This window comes from Bos javanicus, chromosome 7 (genome assembly GCF_032452875.1).
Source record: "Bos javanicus breed banteng chromosome 7, ARS-OSU_banteng_1.0, whole genome shotgun sequence".
Classification (NCBI taxonomy): Eukaryota; Metazoa; Chordata; class Mammalia; order Artiodactyla; family Bovidae; genus Bos; species Bos javanicus.
In genome coordinates, this window is record NC_083874.1 from 18,131,882 (window position 1) to 18,154,491 (window position 22,610).

Here is a 22,610-nt window from a genome sequence, read left to right on the forward strand (position 1 = left end):
ATGCAAGCAGTGCCCAGACTGAAAGACGCAAGGTCGAGGGCGATAGCGGGGAACGTGAAGATGGTTGTTATGTTGCTGTGGGAGAGGGCCTGGGGTGGAGGGGAGCTTGTTGCTGAACGTGCCAGCTTCATGGACAGGGCCATGCCTGTGACACACACACCCGTGCATACCCTGGGTGGTTTTAACACAGGTACCTGGGCATCCCAGTTCCATCAGAAGTCCCAGCAGTGCCGCCGTCACACCATTTGTGACAGCTCTCAGCCATCCGGGGCTTTTTCTGCCTTTGGGGCACTAAGACACAGTAGAGTTTGTTCTTTAGGTCAATTAGGGTGTAGATAGACCCCAATCCCAGCTACTTCCTGGGCTGAGATATTTCTGTGGCGAACTCGGACTAGTTGCTCTTGCTTCAGAGCAGATTTGGCGCTCACTCTGTCTCACTCTGGAGTTCAGGAAACACCCACATGTAACCTGACAGGGCTCATCCCTCACGTTCAGCCTGTTCTTCATTCCACGATCCTTTGGGGGATTGTAAAACTGCGATATATCGCACACTGAATTACTGCCTATAAAGGGCCCTTATCATCTTTCAGTCTCATCAGAGCTCTGGCCATTGAAGCCCCAGGACCAGGAAACAGTCTCCTTATATCAAGACCTCCTGACTCGCACAAGGCAGCTTGAGGGACACCAAACCACATCCAGATTAAGTTCTCCATTTGCCCTGGAGAAAGTATTCCCAGTGCTCACCCTGAGCCTGGCTGAAGTCTGCCAACTGAAGTCCCAAGCCAAGGCACTACCGAGCCTGAAACATGTTACGAGCCCCACTGGGAAACCGAGAGAGTCTGGACCAAGTCCCCTGGCCAGACTGCTCCCCTGCCCGTCCTCTCACACATGCACGGGCTTCGCCACTCGTCCACCCCTGCCGAGCAGTCACATCTTTGGAGGCTACCTCATTTTCTCTTTTTTTTCAGTGTCTGCCTTTTGGGTAAAAATCTCTGAGCTGGTTCCCTGAGTCAAAGGATAAACAGTGGTGAGTGGGCCTGTGGTCCACATGAAGGTGAGGCTGCCTTGGCAGGCGCCTCCCTCAAGTGGATCTTCATCCAGGTGTCCATTTTCCTGCAGTCACAGCAGCAGACTTTCTAGCTGGACTGTCCAGATGGGGGTCCATCCAGGTGGGGATCACTGAGTCCCCGCGCCAACTGGTATTTTCTGGAAGGAATATCCCTGACATGGTCTTGATTTCTCATCCTTTCCGGGAGGCCAAGAAGGTAGCCCTGCTCACTCCTGCTCACTGCCCGTTTGTCTGTGTCTCAGCTTCTTTGACACAGCCTCCTGCTCCTTCCCCGCCTCCTGGACTGGCCTGGCGCCTTTGTCCCCTCAAGGCCACCCACGCCAGGCAGCCTCACAAAAGCCCTGTCTGGGGTGGGGGGTGCAAGCCTCAGTAAACTGAATACTAGTAATTGTCATCGATTTGGCCTTTACAGAGAGGACAGGAGCTTCTCAGTCCTGTGGCCCTATCCTGGGTCAGGTGTTCCTCCAGTCTTGTGCTTGGTGACAGGGACATATGCCCTTCACAGGACAAGCTGCTTCTCCCCAGGGTTCCAGTGTGTTCCGAGAGGGTGGGCCACCCTCTCATGTAGGACCCGCTGCCACTGTGAAGTGCGCAGTCAGGGTGCCCTGATCTGAGCATCCCCAAGGTGTCAGCCCGGAGCCCACACCAGCAAGAGACGGCTTCTGCTGTGGAAAGAAGCAGAGAAGGACGTGGAGCTTCCACACCCCACTTCCGTCCTGACTGCTCCCCCAAATCACAGATCCTGAGAGCCTGCTCTCAAGACCTCCTCACGGTCATCCCTGGAGCAGCAGCTCCCAAGCTTTGGGCTACAGGTTGCTGGGCCCAGCCCCAGAGAGTGGAAGATAGCACGAGGCACCAGGCCTAGAGGCAAGCTCAGGCCTTCTCTGACGGGGGCCACGGGGTGGGGAGAGGCCAGACTGCAGCTCACACAAGCAGCAGAGGGGGCTTTCCAGCATGAAGAGCATCTCCCAAGGCAAGCTGAAGTGACTTGACTTCTGGCCGCCTGCGTCCTCATGCTGGCTCCTGTTGAGAATTACTGGCGTGACTGCTTCTGAGTCAGCTGTTTCAGAGCCCACAGGAAGTTCCAGCAGCTTCTGAAAGGCTCTCCCAGTGGAGGAGTCTCCTATGTTGTCCTTCACAGGCCTCCGCCTCCCAGCCTGTCCAGGGCCAGCAGGCTGGCCACACGCCTGTGGGATGGTTCCGAGACTCGGAGCGTGGACTTGAGGTTCTCCTGAGGGCAGAGGTCTGGGAATGTCTTGTCTCGCCAGGTGCCCTTTCTTCTCCAGGTCACCAAGGGGGCTGTGCTGGAGGCCGGGGCTCCATCTGTGTAGTAGATGCTTGCTGAGCAAGTATCCTAGGTGTTGGGTGTGTGAGTTGTAAGCCAAACAGACAGGGTAGGGCCTTGTGGTAGCAGGAGGCACACAACAGATGGGCACAGAAGATCACTTCTCACTGTGAAGCCCAAAACAGAGTTGAGGCCCGGAGAGGCTGGAGGGTGGGGGTGGAGGAGCTGCTTCCTCTCGCTGGGTCATGGGATGGCACGTGCGCTTGGTTCACCCTGGAGGTGGTCAGGACAGCCGTGGGAGCAGCACGCACGCGGAGGAGGAACACTGAGGCGGAAACGGTGTCACCATGCCAGAAAACGGGAGGGAGACAGCAGGGCTGGAGTGTGATGGCCGAAGGGGCCTAGTGTAGCAGGAGGCCACTTGGAGCCAGCAGTCCTAGGCCCCGAGAGGCAGGGCTGCAGCTCAGAGGCCTGGGTACACTTCAGGGGAGAGGCTCCTGGCTCCCATCAAATTCTCAGGGAGACCCAGATCCCTGAGAGGCTTGGGGTGTCGCTGACAAGGATAAGTAAGTTAAGTGTTGTTAAAAGAGCCCCAAAGTATTCAAAGAAAAACTGACAGAACAAGGGGAGTCCAGAAATCACAGTCTTCTCCAACCAAAATGGAATGAAGTTAGAAATTCCTAGCAGAAGGAGCCCTGGAGCATTCACACCCATGGAAATTAGCCTGTCAGACGAGGGCCCCTTGAGATGGAGGTGGTGGAGGACCATCCTCCCCAGGAGCTGAGAACCAGGAGGACAGTTCTGGCCTTGCAGCTGTCAGGGCCCCCACTCTGCATACAGTCGGGGGGGTAGTGACTTGGCTGCTTCTCTGTGGCCAGCGAGCTCCTGGGATCCAGGTGCTTCCCCTGAACATGTGGTGAGCGAGCCCCACTGAGCACTGGGGCCAGACTCTTCCGGAACTTAGAGGCTAGCCGGGACCTGGAGCGAGAGCAGGGAGGGGTGAGGCCACAGCCTGAGAGATTCGCACCTGGGTGGCGAATTGAGAGGGAGGGTGTTGGTGAAAGAGCAGTGCCTACCGGGGCTGGCTGTTTCCAGGTCCCAGGAATCCTTCAAGAAGCCACAGGTGCCACGGGCCTCGGAGGCTGCCTGCCATGGGCAGGTTTGGTAGAGTTGAAATGCTTATTGAATGAAAAGGGGGAAAGAAGTTGAGGCCAGGACTCAGGGGCAGGGTAGCAGGGATAGTCTGGGGCTGGCAAGGCCTGCTATAGAGGAACAGCGGGAGGAGACCGTAGAGCCTGTGCCTTCACAGTGTCACCCAGGGCAGGGGGCATCCGAGAGCAACACCTGATGTCCTGGTGATGCGGGCACGGTTCTTGGCTGTCAGCTGCCAGCCCAGGCCCGTTAAATGACAGCGCTGCAGTGGTGCCTCTCTCATCGGCTCCCCACGGTGAGAGGGTGCCCCACCCTGGTCCCTCCTGTCTACACATCCCCTGAGCTCTGAAGCCCTGCTGCCTTGGGTGTGACACTCCAGGAGGTGAGCTTGCCAGGAGGGTGTGGGCGGTCCAGATGTGAGGCCACCCATTGACCCTTGCACCTTCATCCCTGCAGCGGAAGCAGTGGCCGCACTGTCTTCCAAGCTTGGAGGTGGAAACCTGGGCCAGTGAAGCCGTTTGCCCCAGGTTCCACACTCAAGACACGGCTGACTAGCTCTCAAGCCTTTGAGAGGGAGTTGAGCGCCTTCAGGCTCCGAGCCCTGGCCACGTCTTGTGCTCAGCTAGTGCCTGCCTGCTGAATCCTCCGGGGGTATTTTATTTCGTTTTGAGCCCCATGGTATGCTCACAGTCGCCCCGAGGACCACTGAGCCCATCGTGTTAGGAGGGTTTCGCGTTTCCCGAGCATGTTGATAGATGGTCTCTGATGGGGGCGGGGGTGCAGTTTGGGGTCCTTTTCTTACTGTCCTTTAGGACTTGTCTGCAGACTCTGCCTACCGCCTCTTTTTGTCCAGCCTGCAAGCTAGGATGGTGTTCAGGTTTTTAAAGGATTGTAAAAACAAAGAATATACAATGTGTGGCCTGAATGGGGCCGGTGGAGCTGGCCCTTTACTGGAAAGCTCCGCCCTAGTTCTCGGGGGTCCCAGCCTCTTCCTCTGCAGCTTCCTTATTTTACAGCTTTTACCGAAGCCCTGCAGCTTGCAGAGCACTTTCACATGCATCATCTCATTTAATCCCTCACAGGCTCAAGGCAGGTGGTCCTCGTTTGGCCAAACTTAACCCCTGAGGGGCTTTTCTGAAAATAAGAAAATTGGCTCCCCTGCTTCCCCGTCAACTCTGGTGCCTGGGGCTGGGGGGTGCGCATGTTGACCTCTCAGAGTTCACTTTAGGCTGCTTAGCTCTGAAGAATCACAAGTCCCTGAGAGAGGATGTATCACCCCAGATGGGCCAGGGGTTCACTTTGAGCTTCTTAATTGCTAGTCATTCGCAGTCTAAAACCAGAGGTGGTTGGGGAGGAAGTTCTTCATCCACCTTTCTCTCAGCTCGTGATTGTTCAGCCGGTCTGTAGTCTAAGGTGCTGCACACTTGGCCCCATGGCAGCGAAGCACTCAGCTACTCTGGAAACAGCAGCCTCCCTGGAAATTGGGTTCCACACCAGGGGAGGTGCCAGGGATGGGGGCCCCCTGACCCAGTGTCCACGGCCCTGCTGCCCTTCAGGGTGGAGAGGTCACCTCGGCAGAATGGACTTTGGCCAGAGCCAGTTTTTCTCTTTGGGGTGGGGGTTGCGGGGGACATGCCAGTGAGCAGTACCCATTGGAGAAACTTGGAAACTGATCCTGTGCCGGGAACATTCCCAGCTGTTAGGAGTCCTTGGCGCGAGGCCTGGCGAGGCGGGGGCAGAAGGTTCACGGGAGATTTTCAGGCATTAGGTCAAAAGTCCGTGACCCGGGCAACTGAACCCAAGCCTCACACCCTTGGAGCCGCATTTCGGGATCCATTGGTGGCGGAAGTCAAGAGCCACCAGGCCGTGTGGCCCTCTCTGATTACCCTGACGTGTGTTCTCATTTCAGAGGTCAGCCGGCGGCTCCAGCCCCGAAGGTGGAGAAGGTGAGGATATCTCTCAGATGTTTCACCAGCTTCGGTCGTAAAAGTGGAAGCAGCCTGATTTTTCTTCTCCTCCTTCTCATTTTCTGTAGATTCTGACCGAGAAGATGGAAATTACTGCCCTCCCGTCAAGCGAGAAAGAACCTCCTCTTTAACGCAGTTCCCGCCATCGCAGTCAGGTAACAGTGGCAGCCCTTTACTGGGTGGTGAAGCGGCCGCGTTTGCAAGCCTACTGCCCCCTGCTGTGCCTCCCACCCCTTGTGTGTCTCCAGTTATGGTCAGCCTGAGGCTCAGTTTTTTGGGGGGGCAGGAGTAAGGTTGGAGCTTGGCTGAGCGCAGACACCCTCATCTGAATCAGTGACACAGAAGGGTGGGATGTCAGGACCATGTTTGGGGCTCTGACCATTAAGTGCATGTCCACTTTGTAAGGGCCGCTGGCTATGTGTGGACTGAAGGTGTGGGAAGTGGAGGGTCCCCCTCGCCCTTCAGCAGTGAGCCTAGTGCCCAGGGGGGCCAATTGAGAAGCCCAGACACACAGACAGTACATGGGGAGTCCAGCAGCCCTGACAGACACGTTGGTGGTAGGATGGCATGAACTCCCCAAGGAGGGGAGCTCGGGGGAGCCCAGACGGCTTGGCCAGGCTGGGCCCAAGGGCTTGGAGCCTCCGGGCCAGAACCAGGTCTGTGCATACACGGAGGCCAGGAGACCATCTGGTGGACAGAGGCGGGTTCCTGGGGTAGAGGGAGGCACTGGGGCTACTGAGTGGGAGGCTGTGCAAGCCTGGGGTTGCCGCTGCTCCTTGCAGGGTCAAAGCTGCAGCAGGGCCCCCCACTCCCCACCCAACCCGAGCATTGCCCAGTGCTCTCTGCAGCACTGGCTTTCACATGCCCTCCAGCTCCCTAGCTTGAAGTTCAGTCTTGGGAATTCACTTAAAACAGTTATAGCTGTGAGCCCTAAGGATGTCACTTTAGGAGAGAAAAGACTCTTGGAAGCTTAAAGAGTACGTGAGTGTCGTCTTACCATCACCCCGTGACACACCTGAGTTCATCATGCCTGTTCCCTGAACACTTGCCTTGGGCACAGCTGAACCCTTTTTCATAACTGCAGGAGACAACTCCCCCCACTCCCCACTCCAAACAGGTGCTGTGGTTTGTATTGAGGAGTCCTCCGAACAGCTTACAGTCCAGGCTGAGGGTCCATCCTTTTTTTAAGGCTTTCTGCACGCTTGTTGCATGGGCCTTAATACAGGAGGGGCAGCGTCCACTTCCTGGCCATAGATCACATTCCTTCCCGCTCACTGCCCACTGCTAAGCCTCACTTTTTCCATCAAGAAAGTACAGCGGAGAAGAGAGGTGGTAGTCTGTGCTCTGGCTGTAGGCTGGAGAAACCAATGATCAGTGGACGTTAGACATTAGTCTTGTCCTCTGGCGCATTCCACCCTAGGGTTGAGCTTAGCCATCAAGCGTGTAAAGACAAGTGGTCTGCGTTCAGAGGCCTTGGCTTTGTGCTGCACTCTGATTCCACTTAGCTGCCTGCAGTCTGCACAGTTTGGTCTTCAGCCCCATTGTGTTGTTGCCTGGCCTGCAACCAGGGAACCAGTTGCTTTTGTAAGATTCTAAAAGGGCAGGTGGGGGAAGGCTGCAGCCAACCGAGCGCTGACTGGTGACAAGGAGCAGGGCCTGGGGCTCGGCCCCGGGGAGCATCTACGTCCCTCCTGGCCGTGCTCTTGGGGACGCATGGGCAAGGCAGGAGGCCACAGCAGCCCAGAGTCGACAGCTAGGTGTCAGGCAGATTCAGGCTATTCTGCTGGACACCCATGTTTCAGGGCTGTAGGAAGAGTCCCGGGGTTTCACTTTTGCTAGAGTGGCTGAAGGCCAGGTTCGTGATGCTGACCCCCCACCCCCACCCCCCGCAGCACCACAGTGGGGCCTGGAGATGACCCCTCAGGTGGGAGAAATGCTCCCAGGCATGTCTGTCCTGCCTAATCACACTGTTTTCCTCTTGTTCCTCCCCTGCCTGCACCTCCTTGTCGACAGTATCCAAAAACAATGTTTTTATGCCATCCACCTTCTGCGAGCCATCTGCAGGCAATTCTGACTCAGAACCAGGTGAGCCTTCGCGTGCCTTTGCCCTTCACCAGCTGGTCACTGGGGGTGTCCTGGGATGAAAAGCACTTGCTCTTGTAAAACACTGTCTTAAACGAGGGTAAGCAGTTGGAAATCAGCACTCTTTTTCGGTTCATGTTTCCCAACTTTCAATGGGCAGATTTAGAATCCAGTGTGAGGCTGACTTCTGTGGCCCTTAATTTTGGTTTCTGCAAGCAGGGTCTAGTTACAGGGAGCTTCAAGTCACTTTAAAAAAAAAAAAAGACAAAAGCAAACACACACACAAAAAAACCATAGTGAAATACAGTACTCGTTTTTCAAATTTTTACACAAACATTGTACCTCTGTGTCATTAAAAACTTGGAAATACATAGAGTGAAAGAGTCCTCCTGTTCATTTCCCTCCACACTGCCATCCCCATGGTCACTACTCTGAAGTTTATGTAATTTTCCAGACTCCTTCTCTGTGTATTAAATTCTCACACTGACTAATATTACTTAGATCTGTTTAGATAAATATATTTAATCACAGCTTTAAAACTTTACAGCGAATAGCTTGATCCTTTCTGAAGAATGTGGAGCCTTTTCCTTTTTCGGTCCTTCACTGGAGAACCAGCTCCAAGATTTCCTGAAAGTTTCTCCCGCGTGGCTGGAATTCCTCATAAAAGATTTAATGAGCGAACATAACCATCCGAATTCTGTAACCCAACCCGCCTTGTATAAATTCACTGCTGACTTCAAAAGCAAGGCGAACTCAGTCAGCCTCTGGCACAAGGGCGCCGTGGGGGGAGAGGCGAGCTGTAACTTTGAGGGTTGATTTGATGGCACTCTTTCAAGCGGTTGAATTTGTTCTGACTCCAGAGGCAAACTGTTCTGAGCTGACCCCTTCACGGGGCCTGAAAGGGAGCTAGGTGACTTTTTGTTTTTAATTTGGCCGCACTGTGGCATGCAGGATCTTAGTTCCCCAACCAGGGCTTGAACCCAAGTGCTGTGCATTGGAAGGTGGATTCTTTAACCATTGGACCACTGGGAAGTCCTGAGGAGCTTGGTTCTCAGGGTTCTTTAGGGCAGGCCTGGGCACCGGCCTCGTGAGTCCCGTTCGGGACTGTGGGGGCCAGGTCATAAAAGGTCAGCCTGGTCCCTGGTCCCCTCTGCGGTGTGCAGTGGGGACAGGCCGACCTGTCCACTCCGCAGAGTGAACTGCTCAGCTCCTTGCCCGCCTGCCTTTTTATTTTTTTTAGCTTTTATTTTGAAAGAAAGAAAAATTGTAACCTTAGGAATAATAAGGTACTTCTCCATCCCACTACCTAGAGACCCCATTCGATCTTCCCCCAGGCACCCTAGCGATGAGCAAAGGCATCCCGTTCTGGCTCCTGCATCACACATCTCAAACAGTCCCTCGGCCTTGCCTGGTTCTGCCAGTGGGCTGTAATCCGTTGTCACTAGTATTTATCTTCACATTCAGTTCTTACTTCAGCGTCAGTTCATTCTAATGGTCCCCGATCTGGCTGGTGGAGCCCCGTCCAGCAGGTTTCTGTGCTCCCCGGCCGTGGCCTCATCCTTCTCTGGAGCATGCCCTTTTCATCTTGTCAGAGGGGGTTCTAGGCTCATCATCTTCTCTCCCTGTCCTCAGTGGGGTCCTGGCTCTGCTTGGTGGAAGTGGTCTCTTGGAACCAAGATCTGAGTGCTCGGCCCACTGCGCTGCTGCTGCTCCCAGGCCCTCTCTGTACCCATAGCTGGGAACACGCATGGCTGAGAGCACATACATACATATACGTGTGTACATACACATGGACCTCTTCACACACGGGCACTCACGTCTGCTTGTGGTCTGTGTCTCTGCTGCTCTGTCTGCATGTATAGGTCACCCCAGTTCATGTGGATACTTCCCGTCCAGTGCCGACAAGGTTCATGATATGAAACCCTTCTTCATATTTCTTCCTCTTTCCTGACAGAAACCTGCTCCCTGTCTCCTCAGTGTGTTGTTGCTTGAGCCCCTACCAGGGAGCCTCCTCTCAGATTCTCTCTAGCTTCTGGTCCACACCAGGCTAAATTCTGATCTGTCTTCCTGGTTTAATCCGAGAGTTCCTGGAATTCCCTTTGGAGCCAGTGTTGCCCTCTCAGACATCACTTGGGGTCTCTCTGAGGCAAGGCAGGGAAACCTGTTTGCTTGGGTGTGATTTCAGAGGAGGGCAGAGGCTGCCCTATTAGGAGTGCTTCTCTCCCACAGCAAGCTCCTGTTGTGGGGGCCATGCGTGTGCCCTTGAGAGAACACGAGTGCAACGGCCTGTGCACTCCTATGAGCCAGGCATGCATGCTAGGGCTCTGACCACCTCTCCATTACACACTGACCTTGCTGCAGAGGGAGCTTCCAGAGGCCACAAGCAGAGAGCACATTTATTCTAGTGCAGATAGAGGCCCTGCCCCGTAAGTGTCCCCCTGCTGCTCTGGGCCCCGCCATCTTTCTGTCCAATGTTCCCAGTCACGTGAGGCATGTGGTGCGTCAGTTCACCTCAGCATTCAGGGTGGACGTCCTGTGTATCCGTGGGCAGGCCAGCTCCAGGCTGGGTGGCGGTGGTCAGTGTCTGTGACTCTCCAGGCTTGTTGCCCCTGCTCAGGGTCGACCCTGAGGGTTAGCCTGTCAGAGCAGAGTGGTGAATAGTAGTCGCAGTATGAGCATTGCAAAGCCAGCTCCGAGGACCTTCTAAAATTACCTCAGTTGTGAATTTTACCTCGGTCTTTTTCAGTGTTTCTAAATTGCCAGTCGTCGTCTTAGTAACCCTGAGCTCTAGCAATGTAATTCAGCATCTCCCTGCCCAAGAGGCCCACCTGGAAGCGTGTTTTCCCCGCATCCCGTGCTGTCTGGCTGTTGAGGCCTCTCTCCGGAGGGACCCCAGCTCCAGCAGCATGGGCTCCCTCATGCTGACCAGCAGGGGGCATCACTCTTGTGAACCTGTGTTTGCCTGAGGAGAGCACAGGGCCCTCCTGCCTGATGGGGAGTTCCGATTTGACTTTCGTACCTAATTAATTGCGTGGCCTGATGAGTTGTAATTGTGGTGGTGTTTCTGTGAACAACTGAAGGGTGTCTAGTGCAGCTGAAGGGTTGTATACCCACCACCATAATTAATTTTAGGATGACTGTCTCTCCAAAAAGAGACCCTATGCCCTTGGGCAGTCACTCCCCACTTGGTCTCCCCAGCTTCTGGCCACCACAAATCCACTTTCTGTCTCCATGGATCTGCCTGCCCTGGACATTTCTTGTGACTGGAATCGCACAACTGTGTGACCTTTGGGGACATCTTTCCATTTCTTTAAGTCTTCGTTTTCTTCCAGCAGTGTTTTATAGTTCTTACTGGTCACGTTTATTCCCGGCTGTTATAAGTGGAGTTGTTTTCTCAGCTTCATGTTTGAATTATTCACTGCTCGTGTCTAGTAACACACATGTGATTTCTGTGTATTGAGCTTGTTCCCAGCGACCCAAAAAGGGTTTTTCCCACGGGTTGGACCTTAGCACAAAAGTGAGGCCATCCTTTGACTTTTCTGGGGACAGACTTGTGGTCAGGAGTAGCGTTAGCCTGTCTCCCCCACTACCTAAGATGGGCCAGTCACGAGGATGCAGAATGAAGGGATCTAGGTGCCCCGGTGGCTGAGCCGAACTGGGCTCTGTCTGAACCTTGGCTGTCAGTCCCAGACCCCATCCTCAGAAGGCCCCCCTCCTCCTCCCAGGCCTTCCTGGCACATCTGGAGAGAGCAAGCCTGCTATCGGCCTCCTTTGATTTTTCACCACAGAAAACGTGTCTCATTTCCCAGATATCTGCTGTAATGGCAGGACTTCTCCTGATAGCAGTTGTGTCCTCTAGGACAGGGAGCTGGGTCCCAGGGAGGGCCAGTCTTCTGGGGCTCCCTGATTGTCCTTGGGGCCCTCAGCCCCTGTAGGCAGCTGGGTAGACGGGTGGAGGCCTGACCAGTCCTGCACTCACCCTGCAGTCTCTGCTGCTGGCAGTTCTCCTAGAGCCACCACTGCCTGCAGCCCTCTGGCCTCCTCCCTGGGCTGCCCCGCAGACGGGACTGGACCAGCCTCTGCTTCTCTGTTTGAACTTGGAAATATTTGCCCTGGTTCTCCAGGCCCACAGCCACTGAAGCCCAGATCACAGGCTTCGGCCGCCCCAGGTCCCTCCAGCTTTATTGCTCTGCCCCAGCAGGCCTGCTTTTCATCTTTTGTTTTGTGCTTGTAGAGGAAAAGAGCAGTGGGTTCCGGTTGAAGCCGCCGACGCTGATCCACGGCCAGGCCCCCAGTGCAGGTGGGTGTCTGCTGTCGAGGAGGCGAGCGGGGCAGCAGCCTCCCAAGTGCCGGTGCACGCTGGGCTCCCTCTCCGGACACTTGAGCACCGAGAGTGCCCTCAGATCAGGAGGTGCTCCATCCAATGAGCCCGCTGCCCAGAGGAGGAGGAGGCGGGGAAGGATTAGGCTCGGCTCGGGGTGGGGCATTCAGGCTCTGTGCACGGCAGTCCTCGGTCATTGGACTATCTCCCCAGAGCATTCTGGCCACAGCGTTAACCTAGAGTAGCAAAGTGGCCATGAGTGAGCAGGGCCCAGGCTCACTCATGTGGGTAGCCCGTCCAGGGCCGGGGACGTTCTCCTGGTCCTTGCCCCATGTTTGGCAGAGGGATCTTCTCAACGTGGCATTTTGAGAAGCACATGTAAGGAGTACCTTTACGTGACCTCTTGTGGAGTCCTAAACTCTGAGAGGTCAACCATGGCTTCACTGCTTTCCCCTCACCGTCTGCCCTTGACCCGCAAGACCAGCTGTCCTTTGGTTCCCCTGTAGTGTTAACCATACTCCCTGGATTAATCTACAGGCAAGATCTGTTTCACGGAGTGTTTTATTGAACCGCGTATAAAAAGAACAATGGCTGGAATGTGTGTGCCTAACTGTAAAGAAAATAGCTTGAATTTTCTTTCTTTACTGTACTTCCTGTAAAGCCCAGCCTAGGAGGGACGTCGCGTGGGGGCAGGGGGCACTTCTATAACTGCCTGAGCGTGGGGGCGGGGGGCACTTCTGCCCATGGGGTCGGAGGGACCAGGGCAAGCCAGCCTATGTCACCAGGTCTGCCGAGCCAAAAGCCCAAGGAGCAGCAGCGCAGTGTGCTTCGCCCGGCGGTATTGCAGGCCCCGCAGCCAAAGGCGCTCTCACAGACAGGTGAGTCACAGCCCCCAGGCCAAACTCGCACAGGAGGGCAGTCACTGTCCCTTGCTGCCGCGCCGAGGCTCCCAAGAGCTGGGTCCCACCCCGGGCACGCAGCTCAGGACTGGAGGGGTGACCGATTAGAGGTCTTCTCACCTCACTCCCCACCTCGAGATGTGACTCCTAAACCGTGTTTCCGTTACATCCACATACCCGGTGTGGTTTGAAGTTGATCTGTAATTTTTTAATCATGATAGGCTTTTCTTCTTAATCTTTCCCTGCAATTTAAGAACTCCTCATCGGGAGCAATGCCACAACCCACCTGGGAGAAGCAGTTGGTATTTATGAAGCATTTTAATTACATGGAAAACTGTTTGGTCTAACACTGAACAAAGCCAGATTTGAAGTTGTGCAAGTCACATGGTTGCAGCTATTTAAAAGGGAAAAGTGAAATGTTAGTCACTCGGTTGTCTGACTCTTAGGACCCCATGGACTGTAGCCCGCCAGGCGCCTTTGTTCATGAGATTCTCTAGCCAAGAATACTAGAGTGGGTTGCCATGCCCTCTTCCAGGGGGTCTTCCCAACCCAGGGATCAGACCCACGTGTCCTGCATTGCAGGTAGATTCTTTACTGTCTGAGCCGCCAGGGAGAGGAGTGCATAGAAAAAAGACTTCATTAGTAAAACTAGTTTTATAAAATTTATAATTATTCTCCAAATACATTCTCTGTTTTCCTCCGTAGTGGTAGTATGTCTAAATAAACTGAAAATTCACAGGGTTCTTCATAGAATTACAATAATAGATTCTCAGTTTTGTGAGGTTTTCGTTTGGTATTTGGGTTTTTCTAACCTAAGAATTTCATTTTCAGTATTGATTCCATATCATTTTTCTTTAAGCATGTTATCTTTTCAGTTTTCTTGCTGCACTCTGTAGCATGTGGGATCTGAGTTCCCCAACTGGGAATCAAACCTGGGCCCCGTACAATAGAAGCACAGGGTCCTAACCGCTGGACCCCCAAGGAAGTTACAGATCCTCTCCTTTAAAAAAAAGACCCTCCACTGTTGGGCCCCAGTGGTGGGCAGGGGCAGTAGAGGTGGTCCAACCTCTGAGACGCCCTCCGTCTTTTTTTCCCACAGTCCCGAGTAGCGGCACCAACGGGGTCAGCATCCCAGCAGACTGCACGGGGGCAGCAACATCAGCCTTACCTGACAACCCAGCCCAGAGAAGTCCATCTGATGAGACGCCAGCACTTGAGGTCTGTCCTCGACGGGGCAGGGAGCGTGCCACATGTGAGGCCTCTCGGGGTATAGCTGAGCACGTGGGCTCTAAGCCACTTTGGGCCGTGTCTGAGCTGGCCTGTATTCAGGCTGCCTGATTTGCCCAGAGGGATCCTTGGGTAACCCCAGCTGACTGGCCAAGTCGCCAGGCTGCCAGGACCCCATGCTTGGTTCTGAGGGAAATGGACCACGAGCAGGGCTGTGCTGCTAAGGGGGCCTGCGGCCCTCCACAGAAAGCTGTCTCCTCACCCTCTCACACAGCCAAGCAGCTCCTAGGGATTCGTACACACGCTCTGCTTCTGGTGGCAGAAGTGTGCCTGGGTGTTGGCTCAGAAATCGTTTTTTAGAAAAGAAGACGAGTTCTGGGATTCTATAGGCCAGATGTATTTCCCGGTAGCATTGCACAGCATCTGGAAAATACAGGACATTTAACAAAGAGCCTGCATTTGTGGTTGGCAAGTCGGACCTGAAACTCGAGCTGCAGTCACACATAACCCGAGGATCCACGTGCAGAGACCACTTGCACCCATGTGTTTATTTCCACTCCATCCATTTGGGCAGATACAATGCTGCCTGGGCTTCTCCACCTCCCCGCCCACGCCCCCTACCCCCACCGGATGTTGAGGCTCAAATGGGGAAAATGAGCATGTGCAATTCAGTCTTCATACGTCCCTGAGCCCCCCACCCTCCAACCACAGTTGGCAGAATTGGAAGAGGAATCGTTCCCATAGCCTACAGCTTCTCAGAAACTGGTGGCCAGGGTCTCCAGGGCAGTGAGCTTGAGGAAGACCCAGAAGTGACCCCAGCCCACCCATCCTACTCCCCACCATGCTTCACCAGCATCCCCAGTGACAAGGGCACTGCCCAGAGCTTGCCCCATCCTAGGTGGTCTCCCCAGCACCCCCCCACCCAAGGGCCTGCACCACAGGATTCATGCTGAGCAGATGCAGGGGCATGAGACAGCTCATCTTGCATCCTAGGGCTCGGGTGTTCCTGCTTCTCAGCTATCCTGTTTGCTTGTTTTAACCAGGAGAAGTCCCAGAGAAATGAGTCTAGCAATGCTTCCGAGGAGGAGAACTGTGAGAAGAAAGAGCAGGGGGCCCAGCAGGCATTCGTGTTTGGGCAGAACTTGCGGGACAGAGTGAAGGTAGGTGGTTGGAGAGCCCGGTGAGCTGGGGACTAGTGAAGCAACCTGCCTGTGCCTCTCCCAGCTTCATTTTCCCAGAGATGGGGAGCAGGGCTGTGTCCAGGGTGGTACCATGCTGCACTGCTGGCCGCACGCCACCCCCACCCCTGATGTGGAGCTCGGCAGGGCTCCCAGCAGCCAGCCCCCTCATGCTCCAGGAACAAGGTCAGGGAGGTGACTGAGCCCTGACAGCTGATGTTTTTACAGCGAAGGAACGAGCAGAATGTTAGTATCTGATGCTTTCAACGTCTCCAGAGACTCTTATCCTTACTGAAGAGTTTCTCAGCACTGGCAGTGTTTAGACTGGATCCTTCTTAGGCTGTTCCCCAGTGCCGCCCTCTGGATGCCTTTCCCTGCCAGTGCTGACCACGGGAAGCATTCCCACTAGTGCTGACCATCCCCCGAGGGCTACATCACCCCCAGTGAAAGCTGCCGCCATTTGTTTTCAAGTAGGACAGCTGGGACATCACTTTGTTCTCTCCCCAGAAGGCAGCAGGCTCTGCCCCTCCTGGCTGCCCCCAGCTGTGTTGGTCTGCTCTGGGGGCTTTGAGTCGGGGGTGGGGAGCTTGTGGCCATGGCAGGGACTCTCAGTTGGGGACCGCGCTCTCTGGTCCTCTGGGAGACCTGTCCCAGCCCTGGGTGCAGAAGGTCCCTCTGCACCATGGACATCAGCTCATCTGGCAGGAGCTCCTGGAGGCTGGGTCTGGGGACACCAGTCATTGTCACAACTGGAGAGTAGATGCCACTGATGCTAAGTAGGTGGAGGCCAGAGATGCTGACCAACACACTGCAGTGCCCAGGAGGCCCCTCCCCACTCGGAACCATCTAGGTGCGGGGTCAGTGATGTGGAGGGTGGGGAGCCCTGAAATGAGGAGACCAGAGTCTGGGGTGCAGGGAAGGTGTCCAGCCGCACTAGCTGCTTCCTTTGGTGCCCACTGTCCAGCAGAAGCATGGATGCCCCCAGAGACACAGAAGTAGGTGTTGATGTTGCACAGCTTCAGGCAAAATAACGAGTCCTTTGGCAGCTGCTCCCTTCCTGGAGCAGGAAGCAGGAAAAGAGAGACCTGGGCCTTCAGGTCGAGTCTTCCATGCTGCCTTGAGATTGGGGTGGGGCAGCGTCTCATGGAGGCCCCTGGGTCTCAGGGCCACATCCCAGCTTCTGCATGGGGAGTGACTTGAGGTGTGGTTTCTTAACCCCTCTGAGCCTCTGCTTCCTCTTTCAGAACATGGTCGCTAACACCCACCTCACAGTGTTCCCAGGAGAATTGCATTGGAGAATGTGTTTAACCAGGGCATCACGACAGTTAGCTTAAAAGAAGCCTCGAGAAATGAGGCTTCTGTTTATGATGAACCCTTTAAAATATGAAATTTGTACATGATCTATGATCTCTTGGTACAGAAGCATTGGTGGAAAATGCCAACAGGTTGCCAGCCTGAGTTTTTTTTAAACAGAGGAGAAAAGGCTGCCCAGCACCTCATGGGCTGTTTTTACATCTTAACTGTAACCCCCAGGACGCATGCATGTAGATGGAGCTGTGTGTCACACAGGGCATGTACAGATGGGCTGAGCTGCTGAGGCCCTGAACATGCCATCCCCTGAGCAGTGTTTCCTCTCATTTCCCAGTTGATCAATGAGAACACTGAAGTGGCAGACATGGAGAACGCCGGACACCCCAGTTCAGAGACGCCAGCTGCGACCAACTACTTCCTTCAGTACATCAGCTCCAGGTGTGCGCCTCGGGCTGGTGCCTAGCCTTGCTCGGGGAAGCCTCTGCCTCAGGGGGCCCACGGTCACCCGCTGTCCCTGGACCAGCCCAGTCCTTCCTCGGGAGGGGGGGGGGCCCAGGCAGCCAAACTGCAGTCACCTCCAGCCCTCCTTCCCTACTTGGTGGAGGTGTGGAGGGTCCAGGATTGGGGGCCAGGGCGGGAGGCACTGCAGTGGACAGTGAGGCAGGACTGCAGTCCTGTGGGGTTGTCCAGCCCATCCTGGGAGTGATCTCTGTCACCAGGTGCTGGATCCGGACTCCCTGTTGGCGCTGCTGGCGGGGGCGTTCACCCGCAGCCAGGCTGCTGGGGTGTCTGGGGAGGAAGGCACACCCTGCCTGGGAGTCGGGCCAGCAGGGCAGGCACCGTGCAGACGCCAGCCTCCAAGAGGCCTGGCGGGAACAGTGACCTGCTGTTCAGCAGCCGGGCCCCCAGTTAGTGGAGCACATCAGTTATTTTAAGACATGTTTTATGCACCTCAGTGTTTCCCACATTGGGAGGCGTGTGCAGCCTATGATGTCTTAATCTGGATGAAGTGTGACGGCCATAGCAGCGGCCATTTGCCGAGAGCTCCCCAAGGGCCATCGTTTGTCACCCCCCCGCAGCCTGGTAGGAGGTGTCACCTCCTTGGTGTGGGGCCGGGGGAAGGGCCCAGAGAGCTGCAGCACGTCTCGGGGGCATGTCTTCGGGGAGTGGGCAGATGGCCCTTGCACTCCGCCTCTCTGTGGTGCCCTCCTATGGGGGTGGGGGAATGGGCGTCCGCTGTGTCACACAGTGACTGAGCAGTTGGTGCCAGGCAACTGGAGCCAAGGCTTCCTGTCTGCCTCCTGGTGGGGCCCAGCCCAGAGCCTGTGGGGGCCTGCCCCTGGCGAGGCAGACCGGCCCACTTGGCCTTGTGGGGCCTCGGCTGCTTTCCACTCCAGCCGTGCACATTGTGTGTGCGGGCGTGCACGCCGCTGGCCCTGTGCCCCTGCTGCCCACACTCACTCAGAGTGCGTCTCCTCTGCAGTTTGGAGAACGCAACCAACAGTGCTGACGCCGCCAGCAGCAAATTCGTGTTTGGCCAGAACATGAGTGAGCGCGTGCTGGTGAGTGACCCGGTGAGGACGATCCTTGGGGCCCAGAGACTTTCAGAGCCACCCGCAGGTCACAGGGGCACGGGGGTGTGCCTGCTGTGTCATGTCCTGTGACATTAGAGTGCTGTCTTTTGCTGAGTAACAGAAAGAAGACCCAACTCAGACTCAGCCTAAACAGCGTGCAGGGGCAGGAGGGACAGACCTGGCGGCCCAGGGAGGCTGTGCAGGAGCCTGGGTTGCGCTTCCTGTCATTACTCATCTCAGGGCAGGGTGGGGACAGCTGTCGGCCAGAGCACTCAGCTGTGTGCTGCTGGGATCACCACAAGCCACCTCTGACGCCAGGGGAGGGTGGCCCCACCTGGACTGTGAGGCCACAGCACGGAGAGGGTGGTAGGGATGGCAACCTCGGACAGGCCCCCACAGTGTCCCCTGCACCCATAACACACAGCACCCTCGGGTCATCTTCTGGCCCAGGATGGGCTTCTAGAATTGTCACCTGCTTCCTTATTTTTTTCCTTTTATTCCCCCAACCATACATTCCCACCCCCGTTGTGTCCATTTGTGAGGGTGGCTCAGGTGCTGTCGGGGGCTCACCTGACTCCTGGCACCTTGGTCTCTGTGTTTATTATGCTGAGGAACTCTCTGCTTCTTTTCTTGAGTATCAGCAGTGTCCTTTTTTGATTACAATGAAGTAGTCAAAGAATTGCCTCACAGACCAAGGTGACCAGGTGGCCTGTGGTCAGTTGGTGGCCCCCGCCTCCGGGTGATGCCACAGAGGCTCCAGAGGCAGTTCACATACAACGTCCAGGATAGGCCTGTGTCTAGGGTGTCGTCTGAGGATGCTCGGTGAGCGCTGAGTGGAGAGGGACTGGGTCTGGGCAGGTCCCCAGGCTCCAAGAGGGAAGCTGGCCGAGAGAAACCCTCTGCCCAGAAGAGAACGTGCCGAGAGCCACCTCCCAGCAGAGGGGCCTCCTGTCCGCAGCAGTCAGCCCACTGGGACCACCTCCCCACATACCCACCTTCTTCTGTATACCTTCACTGCCCACAGAGCCCGCCCAAGTTAAATGAACTCAGCTCAGACGCCAACAGAGAAAACACAGCGGCAGAGTCCGGATCTGAGTCCTCGTCCCAGGAAGCCACTCCTGAGAAAGGTAGGCCTTGGTCCTGTCCAGGAGGGTGGCCAGGGACACTGTGAACCCCAGCCCTGGGTGCTGGCATCCAGTTAGCAGAAGGGGGCTTGGCCAGCTTAGGACAGCCAGGCCCAGGCACTGCCTGGTGACCCAGAATGGGATGAGGTGTCTGTCCCCAACCGAGGCAGCTGAGGGGGTGCTCTTCAGCACCCTCAGAGGTCTCGCTATCTTCTGTTCTGCCCGGAGCCAGGAGAGTGGGAACTGGAGCTGTGCTGGCCGCTCCCAGCAGAGTCACAGGGTGCATTAGCAGGGTCCCCTGTGGGCCAAGGTGTGGCTCCCAGAGGCACTGGCCCCCTTGGGGTGTCCCATGAGGTACACCATCCCCCCCAACCAAGTCAGTAGTCAATGTCGTCTAGCTAATCACATTGCAGAGTCCCTGGCCGAGTCGGCAGCCGCCTACACCAAGGCGACAGCGCGGAAGTGCCTGCTAGAGAAGGTGGAGGTCATCACCGGGGAGGAGGCCGAGAGCAACGTGCTGCAGGTGAGTGCCTACCTGCTTGTGGTGCCGGGCGCTAGAGCCACACGGCCTGTCTCAGGACAAGTTAGAGACCTGAAACAGACACTTGTTCCTGCCGCCCCTTAGCAGCTGTGACTGTCTTGTCCCAGTGTCCTCCTCTTAGCCCAGACTTCACGGCCCTCCTGCCACGTCCCCACAGTCCTCCCCTCCTGGGACAGCAGGTCCAGGGCGGTAGGGCTCCATCTGCCCTTCATCCTTCCCCACGTACCCGAGTGTGTGTCTGTAAACCACAAACATGTGGCATTGGGGAGTTTTCTGTGGTACTGCTTATCCCTACTCAGATTCATTTTACTGTCAAGAGATGTTGACTTATGAAGATCTACAGACTTCTCTCTGTAAAGGGTCGCTTACGGTCTCTGTTGCACTTTTTTAAACATAAAACAGCTTTGATGAGATACAGTGCACATACTATGAAATTCACCTTTTTTAAAGTGTACAGTTCAGTGGATTTTAGCACATTCAGAGAGTTGTACAAATGTCATCACTACTTTAGAACATTTTTGCCCCCAAAAAAGAAGCCTTATGCCCTTTGCCCTTCAGCAGTGATTTCCCCATCCCCCCCTCCCCCAGCCCCTGGCAACCACGAATCCTCTTTTTCTCTCTGTGGACGTGCCTGTTCTGGGTGTTTCGTGTCAGCAGACTCATACTGGGTTGTCTCTGGGGTTCGTCCCTGTTGGAGCATGTGTCAGAACCTCGTTCTTCATGACTGAATGACTGTCCCCTGTACAAATGGACCATGGTTGCTCATCCCATCCCCTGTTGGTGGACACCTGCTTTGTTTCCACCCTGGGGGGATTAAGAATGATGCCCATGGACACTCACGTACAGCTTTCTCGGTGCACGCCTGCTTCACTCTTCTTGGGTAGATACTTACAAGTGGGATTTCTGGGCTGTGTGATAACTCCATGTTTAACACTTTAAAGGGCAGTTTTCCACAGCGGCTGCACCAGTTCCCATTCCCATCAGCAAGGTGTGAGGGTTCTGCTTTCTCCACATCTTCCAACACCTGTTTCATCTGTCCTTTGGTTACAACCATCCTAGTGAGTGTGAAGTGGTATCACATTGTGGATTTTTTTTATTTTTATCTTTTTATTTACTTGGCCGTGTCAGGTCTTAGCTGCCCTATAACATGTAGGATCTTAGTTCCCCAACCAGGGGTGAGCCCGTGTCCCCTGTGCTGGAAGACAGATTCTTAACCACAGGACCACCAGAGAAGTCCCCCACGTTGTGGTTTTGATTTGCATTTCCATAGTGATTTTTTTTTAATACTCTTCTGAAAATGTAAAATCCATTCGAGCTTGAACGCAGGACAGAAAAGTGGCCAAGGCCAGATGTGTCCCCCGGGCCGTAGTTTGTTGAGCCTGGCGGTTCATGCACGCTCGCCTTGTGTTGCAGATCCAATGTAAGCTGTTTGTCTTTGACAAGACCTCGCAGTCGTGGGTGGAGAGAGGCCGGGGGCTGCTCAGACTTAACGACATGGCATCAACTGACGACGGGACGTTGCAGTCCCGACTAGGTGAGCTGTGGCCGGGTTCCCATGGAGGGCCTGGGGGATTCGGGGCCCCCGACGTGTGTCCATGGCCAGCCCTCAACCTGGGGGACCCATCCCACCCAGCCCAGAGGCTCCCACTACCAGTCCTTCTCTGATTCTCTTTCTGACTGTGAAAATAGATAAAAAGATTCAGCAGTTTTTGAACTTATTTTTCGATAATAAAAGTGCCAGTTGTTTTATGGTAGGAAAACAAAGAAATCAAACATCAGCTAAAATTTCTTTATGAAAAAGGGAAATCCCTGCTGAGAACGTTTTGGTAGGTCTGTTCCTGCTCTGTGGCCCTTTTCTAAAGAAGTGGGGCGATCCTGTCTTGCTCTCTTCACTCTCTTTAGTGAGCGTGTTTCTTTGTTGTTGCATTTGCCTTAAAACATGACTTAAAAAGTTCTTGAAAAACTTCCCATTAATATTCCACCGACTGAATAGCCATTTCCCTTTTGATGGACATTTGGGTTCTTAATTTTTCTTGGCTCATAAATAATGTTTCTTGTACCATTTTTTACATGAATTTTATTCCTGGAAGTATGATTATTACAAAAAGTATGTGTGTGAGTGTGTTTGCATATGTGTGAGACACGTGTACTCATCTTTTTCTTTTTGTAAGTTACCCTCCCAAATTAAAAGTTGTCGTCCGGCCTTTACAGAAGTGTCAATCCCTGGCCCAGGTGTAGCTCGCGCTGTGTCCTTTCAAAGGTGTTTTTATGTGCTTGGGCTCAGAATTGGAACAGAAATGGAAATGGCCCTCCTGTTCGGGCACAGGTCTTTTCACCCCTGCCCGTAGACATCCCTTTATTTCTTTTTCAATGTTTCTAATGGAAACGTGCAAGCAGAGGGCAGAGAGGGCACAGGATTTCAAGATCCCAGCTCATGGCTTTTCCCCTGGTCGTCAGCCTGTGACCAGCCTCCTTGCAGCCATGCCCTCCCCTCCTCGTTGAGGTCCTTTCTGGCCATGCCCTCCTTTCACCCCACACAACCTTTGACCCTTGGCACAGACCTTCCCTCAGAGCTCACCTTGAGGGGTGGGGTGGGGGGCATCTGGGTTGGGGTGACCACATCTAACCTGCCCCAGGTTTTCAAGGTTGGGGCGTAGACGGGGTTGGGGCTGGGTAGGCCGGGACAGGTCAAACAGGACGACGTTGACCTTGGGCTGGCTGTGGGTGGAACTCAGGTCTCACCTGCGTTTCCTGGAGGAAGGGTCTATCCCAGCTTCTCTCTACTGCGTGCTGTCCTCAGCCACTCCCGAGGGACGCTCTGAGCAGCAGTCAGCCCCAGCACTTCCTCCTAGTGTTCAGCTCCTCCTCACGGGGCAGGAG

General features: G+C 54.9%; 1 protein-coding gene across 12 annotated transcripts in view; it reads left to right on the forward strand.

The window, feature by feature from the left end:
- RANBP3 (RAN binding protein 3) overlaps positions 1-22,610 on the forward strand; it is a 50,829-nt gene that overhangs the window by 25,860 nt on the left and 2,359 nt on the right. For 4 of the 12 annotated variants that reach the window (XM_061422491.1, XM_061422496.1, XM_061422502.1 and 1 more), the window contains 12 exons: positions 5,416-5,452; positions 5,542-5,628; positions 7,487-7,558; positions 11,790-11,855; positions 12,662-12,754; positions 13,875-13,993; positions 15,046-15,162; positions 16,826-16,929; positions 17,975-18,053; positions 19,090-19,192; positions 19,588-19,712; positions 21,144-21,264. In XM_061422491.1, coding sequence (XP_061278475.1) covers positions 5,416-5,452; positions 5,542-5,628; positions 7,487-7,558; positions 11,790-11,855; positions 12,662-12,754; positions 13,875-13,993; positions 15,046-15,162; positions 16,826-16,929; positions 17,975-18,053; positions 19,090-19,192; positions 19,588-19,712; positions 21,144-21,264 — 1,123 coding nt within the window. The remainder of the gene's footprint in view (positions 1-5,415; positions 5,453-5,541; positions 5,629-7,486; positions 7,559-11,789; positions 11,856-12,661; positions 12,755-13,874; positions 13,994-15,045; positions 15,163-16,825; positions 16,930-17,974; positions 18,054-19,089; positions 19,193-19,587; positions 19,713-21,143; positions 21,265-22,610) is intronic. The other 8 variants (XM_061422497.1, XM_061422492.1, XM_061422499.1 and 5 more) reach the window with 4 other exon arrangements.